Genomic DNA, 7,616 nt, shown 5'->3' on the forward strand with positions numbered 1-7,616 from the left:
TGGCCCTCAGGATTTTGGGGGCCTTGGAAGTAAATGCTGGCCAGACAGCCTGGGATTCCTGGTTGAGAAGAGTCACTCTTTCAGGGATCATGTACCCTTTGCCAGCCTGCCCAAAGGGACCCACAACAATGTGCTTGCAGGACACCAGGGCACAGCCACAAGGGGGGATTCCAGGAATCCCCAGAACAGCCAGGCTCTAAGGGGTGGTAGTAGAGGGGCTGCCTCTGACCTCCCCCAAAAAGGGAAGGGGGAAGAACAGCAGGAAAGAGGCCTCTAGAGAGCTGGGGAGGCCAAAGCCAGTTTCTTAAGACCACAAAAGCTGTAGAGTGACCATGCACTGATGGGGCCCCTGTCTCCCCTCCTCCAGAATGGCCTCCACATGCCAGGGGGGCCATACTGCAGCCTCTGCTCCAGGACATCCTCCACACTCTGCCAGCTCTAACCCAGGCAGCAGGCATGCTTGGTGACCCGGCTGAGGTCACACCGGCCCCAGTGTACTGTGGCAAGACCAAGGTGTTCATGACCGACTCCATGGTAAGCTGGTTTGGGGAGGACCCATGCACTCCTCAACAGGACAGGGTCTGGGCCTTCCTCAGGTCAGAAGGAGAAGAGGCTAAGGACCTCAGTGGATGCCCCTTCTCCCAGCTGGAGCTTCTAGAATGTGGGCGTGCCCAGGTGCTGGAGCAGTGTGCCCGCTGCATCCAGGATGGCTGGAGGCGATACCAACACCAAAAGCAGGAGAGGCAGAGGCGGGCCGCCATGTTCATCCAGGCAGGTAGGCAAGGTGGGACCACCTGTTAGCAACTGCACACAGACCCCACATGATGTTGGTTTCCTTTGAAAGGTTGCTTATTGAGTCCCTGTCTACTGAAACTGAGTCCCAGCCCGAAGAAGTGGATGGCACGTCCCTGTGGTGCCCTAGGATTCCAATTCCCTGTGCACCTCACTCAGAGTCTCTCTCCAGTTTGGTGGTAACCAAATCACACTACAAATAAGGGTACTGTGTAGGTAATGGAGGCCAAAAGTTTGCCTTTAATTTCCCCTTATCAAATCTAGACAGCTTTTTATGCTAACATTTTTTTTCCCTTTATGACATATCATTACCTGCTGGGCTCTAGAGCTTGGGATGAGTTTAAGGAGAAGGTAAAAACCAACAAGAGTTCATCAGAGGAAGAGATGTATGAACTAGTATGTTCATAGCAGTCTTATTTTGAAAAATATAAATACTAGAAAGAAGCCAAATATCTTAACAGTGGTGGATTCATGGCTAAATTATGGACTATCCCTATGATGCTGCTAAGTGTTTTTGAAAAATATTATAAATTTAATGGAAAACTACTCCAATGTCATGTTCAAACCTGGATGCCAAACTGTGTATCAAGGGTGATGCCACCTTTGTAATATCCCTATGATGCTGCTAAGTGTTTTTGAAAAATATTATAAATTTAATGGAAAACTACTTCCAATGTCATGTTCAAACCTGGATGCCAAACTGTGTATCAAGGGTGATGCCACCTTTGTAAGGTATGTTTCTGAGTGTATAGGCATAAAAAGATCATACAAGGAAATATTGTAAAACCATCTGGGTTGGTGAGGTAACAACAGATGATTTTTATATTTGTCTCTAAAGTTTTTAATTTTCTTTTCCTTTTATTTATTTATTTAATTTTTTGGCAGCCGGCCAGCATGGGAATCTGAACCCGTGACCTTGGTATTACAACACGATGCTCTAACCAACTGAGCTAACCAGCCAGTCCTCTAAAGTTTTTTCAAGTATTTTAGAATCTGAATGTATTTCTAGTATTTAATGGAATAACCCCCTTTTCTGAATATTATTATGCCAAAAAGAATCAAAATATGCTGAAATTCCAAGAGAAAGAAATAAATAATCCCACCATCCAGTAATTACTTTTATCAGTATTTGAGTATATGGCGTTGTCATATCATGGACTCATAAAGTAAGCAAGCAAATTCAACTGAAAATTTTTAAGAGAGAGACAATTTTAAAAGGTGTAGACAATTTGAGACCCTTCCCTTCCTTGGCATTGCCCTGGACTGAGCCTGAGATGGGAGGTGACTGCTGGGCCCGCAGCCAGTCCTAGCTGCCTCTTCATTGTGTAGGTATCTCCAAGTGTGACGGCAGTTTGAGGGATGTTTTTAAAAGCCAATTTTGCTTTATGTATTTATTTTGGCACCTTACTTCATATAGTTGTAATGTGAAAAACTACACATTTCAGACTTTTACAGCAACTCCAGTGTTGCTGCAGAGCCAGGTTGCCGGTAGCTCTAATAACCATTTTATTATTTCCTGTTCCTGGGCAAACCTCTCAGCCATTCGTTCCTGGTTAACTCGGAAACACATCCGGAGACTGCACACAGCCGCCACAGTCATCAAGCGTGCATGGCAGAAGTGGAGAGTGAGTAGGATTCAAGTAGGCAGGGTGGGCAGTGGATGGAGATTTGGGTACCAGATGGACCTGAGTGGGGATGCGGGCTCTGGCACTGCAATACGGTGACCTCAGGCAGGTCATTCAGCCTCTCTCTCTGAGCTTCATGTTCCTTGTGTGTGAAATGGGCACACCATCACCTACACTGGAGGGTGGTTGTGAAGGTAAAGAGTGGCATAAGCAACTCTGGGAATACACTAAACCAGGCAATTATACACATTCAAGGGTTGAATTTGATGGCATACCAATTCCATCTCAATAAGGCTATTATTTTTTTTTTTGAAAGTAGCATATGAGAGGCCTAAGCACCGTTGCCCAGGGTGTATAGGCTTCTGCCACATGGAACCAGTCTAGTTCAGGGCATCCCGTTGCCCACAGCCAAATGCCTTCAGTTCACCTTGTGAAGCCGATTTACTAAAAATAGTTTTAGTTTCCATTTTCCATTAAGAATGCTAGATAAGTCTAAAGCTATAAAGGGATGTTTTCTTTTTAAGATCAGAATGGCCTTCCTTGCTTCCAAAGAACTGGACGGTATGGAAGAAAAACACTTGTCTCAAGCTTCCCATTCACCGTGCTCCTCCTCGTTGCCCCCTGTACAGACCAGGCTCCTGGAGGCAATAATTCACCTCTGGCCCCTGGGACTGGTCCTGGCTAACGCAGCTGTGGGTACACGTGGCTTTCAGAGGAAACTGGTAGTCTGGGCCTGCCTCCAGCTTCCCAGGGGCAGGCCCAGTAGCTACACCATCCAGACAGCTCAACAAGACCAGGCTGGTGTCACGTCCATCCGAGCTCTGCCTCAGGTAAGTTGTGTGTGACGGGATGGTAGTCCTGCCCCAACAGCTCTGGGCTCCTTACACCCCACTCTAGAAGGCAGGAGGCAAAGCCTAGGAGTCCACGGAGGGGAGCAGGAAAGAGGCTTGGACAAGATCTGTCCCTAACCCTGCTGGGAAAACTAGACGCCTGCACTTCCCAACCAGCTGCAGGTTTGGATGATTTCCTTTGTTACAACTGGGACTCTTCCATAGCCCCTTCACTTTAAAAAAAAAAAAAAAAAAAAGCCTCTAAGTGTTATAGCATCTCCTCTGAATCTCTTTTAATTAGTCCCACTTTCAGAAATTTTGGGTTGTGATGACCTCAGATGGCACTAGATTTGACACCGTATTTTCCTCAAATTTTATTACTTGGTTTATCTCCTTTTCCAGCTGAGGAAATAAAAAGCAGGTGAGTCACTGGTCCAAGTGATATGGTATGGTATGATATATGATATGATATGATATGATTGATATGATATGATATATGATATGATATGATATGATATGATATGATATGATATGATACAATATGAGCAGCCAGGGCTTATTTTCCTCAAATTTTATTACTTGGTTTATCTCCTTTTCCAGCTGAGGAAATGAAAAGCAGGTGAGTCACTGGTCCAAGTGATATGGTATGGTATGATATATGATATGATATGATTGATATGATATGATATATGATATGATATGATATGATATGATATGATATGATATGATATGATATGATACAATATGAGCAGCCAGGGAAGTCAGCCAGCACACTCAGGAAGTTGATGTCACTCAGCTTTCTGGTTCACCCCAGCAAGCCACACCTCACAGAAATAAAGTGGCTGAGGAAAGGTGAAAGGTATGTTACATTTGGAGGCAAAACACCAGGGTCTGAGTCCTGGCTGTGCCCGCCTCACTGCATGGCCTTGGCTAAGGCACATCATCTCAGAGCCTCCGTTCTTCCCCTATAGAATGGGCTGATACTCAACCTATTATACAGGGCCCCAGCAAGGAATAAGTGAAATTGACAAGGCAGAAGCAAGGAAACACTGAATTTCTATGCCAGAGGATTACTAAAGGCCATAATCTGGATAAAATCTCCCATGAAAACACAGGCTAGCAAGAGTATAAACAGAAGTGTAAATGTTTTGCTCTTCCAGCTTTACACAATCATAGGAATGTGACATTCAATACTCACTCCTAGTGTTTCATCTGCCTTAGATTGGATAGATATAAAATTTTTAATGCTGCTTTGGACTTTAGCACTGTTTTAGAGAAAGGAGAAAAAAACATTAACTCAATCCTGCTACTCCTGTGGCCCTCATGCCAGTATTTACTTGTCCATACCTCCTTGCATTTCTAGCATTCGCTGTAAGGTACCTTTAGGCCCTGGCACTCCTGGTAGCTGAGGCTAAGCAGCATCTTTCTCTCCCTAGGGCTCGATAAAGTTTCACTGCAGAAAGTCTCCACTGCGCTATGCTGACATCTGTCCTGAACCTTCTTCACCCTATGGTATTACTGGCTTTAATCAGATTCTGCTGGAAAGACACAGGCTGATCCACATGTGACCTCTTCTCACCCTAGACTCTCACCCAGCTGGGTGATCCTCGGTGCCTTTTTTTCCATAAGGCTTCTTCTTGCCAAAGACATTTAATCCACACACAGCTGCCAAAGTGCTCCCACAGCGACTGCAAACGCATGTGCGAGCCAGGGCTGCGTGTACCAGCAGGCCTGGGGCTTCAGGTCCACATCTCAAGTACTACAGGGCATCAGGGGTGGTAGTACCAAACCAGGACTAAGAAACATCAGGGCCACGGAGAACATCACCACGTTTCACTGCAGTGAGCACTCTGACTCCCCATAACCACTTTTGGAAGAAAACAGGCAAAGAAATCTTAAAATTGGCTCTGGAATTTGGGCTGGAGAACATTCTGCATTTAGTTCCTTAAAAAAGGAATGAAACCTTATTATTTAATAAGTTGTTGATCTATTTAATGTAATTTCAAACAATTAGATTATGAAACAAGGATGATGAACAAAATGCAACATACACTAGAACCATCACATCTTGATTTTTATTAACACTGGTCAAGTTTTTAACTCAAATGGGTATAAAACAAATTATATCATTTATGATGTCTACCTTAACTGTGCCAAAAATAAAACATTTAAAAACTATTTGAATGTCAAGTTTTCTCTCCAAAAAGGATTTGCCACCTTATGTACCCCTGTACCCCTATCTGCTTGAAACATGAGCCCACGTCGAAAGAGGTGAAGACCTACATAACCTACATCAGCCAGTCCACATCCTGAAATCACCTCCCTTGCTAGTTTCCTGGGGAAGGAGCAGCAAGTTCTGGGAGTCAAGCACATGTTTGAGCAAGCAGCATAATGATCCACGTTAAGAATCCTCATTCTGGGATGGCTCCACAATTCTTAAGCAGCAGTCCGCAAACTCAACAAACAAGGGCTCTTGCATGTAGGCTCTCATGAGCTTTGCTTTGTTGTCCCCCTGATCAAGACTGATCATCAGCTGTCTGAGGTGTGGATTGAGCAATAAGCTTCTTAATGTTGCAGATTCCCCTTAAAAATTAATAAAAAAAAGTGCCAATCTGAATTCAAGTGGGAACACATGGAGATAGCTGCAAGCTAAATGTTTCAAATGTAATAAAATTATCAAGATGTTGCATCCCCTTAACCTTTAAGCATATCAAATGATTTCCAAGTTAAATGTAGTAACAGATTCCTGTTCTTGTGTTCTCTTTGTAAATAGTGTAACTTCATATCATTTCAGCTAAGAAAAAGTTGTTTTATCAGCACAAATATACAGAGAACAACAGTATTAAGCTGTTAGCATGTCTTCTTTCTTTGTAGGTATAATGGTTCTCAGTAGTGAAGACAGTTACACCAAATACTCTGAATGGTGGTATGCGATCCAGCAGGCACCAGGACCAATGGCAAGAACTAACACTAACACCTGTATGGTACTTTACAGTCTATAAAAGTTTTCATACCTATTACCCGCTCAGCTCCAATCTAAATTTAAGTGCAAAAGTACAACCTTTCAGCCTGATTCTATGAAATGGGAAAATGAAAATAATGCCCACCTTTAGGAACTACATTAGCCTGTTAATTATATATGTAAAGCTGTTATATGGCTTGAATAAGCAATGCTACAAAAATACTGGGCATTATTAATATCCATTTCCCCGTAAAAAAATTAAATCGTGATTACCAGTCTGTACTAATGACTGGACTGTAAACTGAGCACTGGCAATATGGGGATACAGGCCCCTGCCCTACATATTGGTACATAAGAGATGAATTACCACAAAATGTAAGGAGCATATTACAGTAAGTGCAAAGCACTGTGGGAAGCCAAAAAGTTACCTAATTCTGAGAGACATGATCGAAAAAAGCTTAGGTGAGCAAAGAAAGCTTGAAGATAGCCTTGAAGGAAGAGCAGAATTTTGCTAACCTGCAAGACCAGCATGATTCCAGGCAGAGGGAATGACACTGGACGCAGGCTGGGAGGTGTGAAAGCCCTAATGTTTACAGAATCGTGTGGCTGGACAGGAAAGGCACTGCATGCCACACTGAAATACTTAATGTAAAAAAAAAAAAATCACATTCCATATAACAGTAAATTAACAAGATCTCAAGTAAATTAACAAGATCTCAACAGCTGACAAACAAGCACAGCACAGACTTACCTAAATTCTTTAAACTCTGCAAAGAAACTCTGTCCTCTTCCTCATCACTATTGAGAAAATCAGCCACACAGTCGTCATCATCTAAAGAATATATAACACAATCAATTGCTTATGACTAAAAGGAAAGCCTGAGCACCAGATTTTTACTCCAATAAATAAAACACATGTGACAGTGATGAGTATACAAGGTATAGACAAAACAAACAAAAATAACCTTCTCTGGACTTTGTGCCTATACTAACACTCCCCTTTTAGGAAAGGGAGGGTACATGAAAGAATTGGTGATTTTAATTTAACAAATGCATCCTAGTGTTTGCACACTTACTCTATATGTTTCCCTGTGGTCTTTGGGCTTGGAGCATGGTTTTCTAATTCTTCTCACCCCACCTTCCCTAACCATGGCCCCAGCTCCACCATGGGCCAATAAACTAAGTGCTCTGTAGAAACCTGACAGAATCCCCTGTGCTTTCAGCATGGGCACAAATTGCTGGTACTGCCAGAACCCATCCTGGAAGTTTCTCAAAGGGTAGATATGACCCATCCCTTTGCTGTGAATGGCCAATACCCCTTTGGTGGCACCAGAGGAGCTGCTTTCAGAGCCTGGCACAGTGTATGACACTAGGAGGTACTGAAGGACATTTGGATGGATGGATGGG

The 7,616-nt window shown here is 43.3% G+C and overlaps 2 protein-coding genes across 3 annotated transcripts in view; one reads left to right on the forward strand and one right to left on the reverse strand.

Moving 5' to 3' along the window:
• Nucleotides 1-5,425, forward strand: part of MYO19 (myosin XIX) — a 37,905-nt gene extending 32,480 nt beyond the window's left edge. Inside the window, exons 22-26 of the mRNA XM_008578515.1 lie at nucleotides 368-534; nucleotides 646-775; nucleotides 2,332-2,417; nucleotides 2,942-3,247; nucleotides 4,684-5,425. Of these exons, the coding sequence (XP_008576737.1) occupies nucleotides 368-534; nucleotides 646-775; nucleotides 2,332-2,417; nucleotides 2,942-3,247; nucleotides 4,684-4,815 (821 nt within the window). The 3' untranslated portion in view covers nucleotides 4,816-5,425. The remainder of the gene's footprint in view (nucleotides 1-367; nucleotides 535-645; nucleotides 776-2,331; nucleotides 2,418-2,941; nucleotides 3,248-4,683) is intronic.
• Nucleotides 5,426-5,571: 146 nt separating this feature from the next.
• The window catches only part of ZNHIT3 (zinc finger, HIT-type containing 3), a 7,764-nt gene continuing 5,719 nt past the window's right edge, over nucleotides 5,572-7,616 (reverse strand). For both annotated transcript variants that reach the window (XM_008578517.1, XM_008578516.1), the window contains 2 exons: nucleotides 6,961-7,041; nucleotides 5,572-5,830 (listed from right to left, as the gene is read on the reverse strand). In XM_008578517.1, the coding sequence (XP_008576739.1) occupies nucleotides 5,649-5,830; nucleotides 6,961-7,041 (263 nt within the window). In that variant the 3' untranslated portion in view covers nucleotides 5,572-5,648. The remainder of the gene's footprint in view (nucleotides 5,831-6,960; nucleotides 7,042-7,616) is intronic.

The sequence above is a fragment of the Galeopterus variegatus genome, unplaced genomic scaffold, assembly GCF_000696425.1.
Source record: "Galeopterus variegatus unplaced genomic scaffold, G_variegatus-3.0.2 Scaffold1704, whole genome shotgun sequence".
NCBI classification, from domain to species: Eukaryota; Metazoa; Chordata; class Mammalia; order Dermoptera; family Cynocephalidae; genus Galeopterus; species Galeopterus variegatus.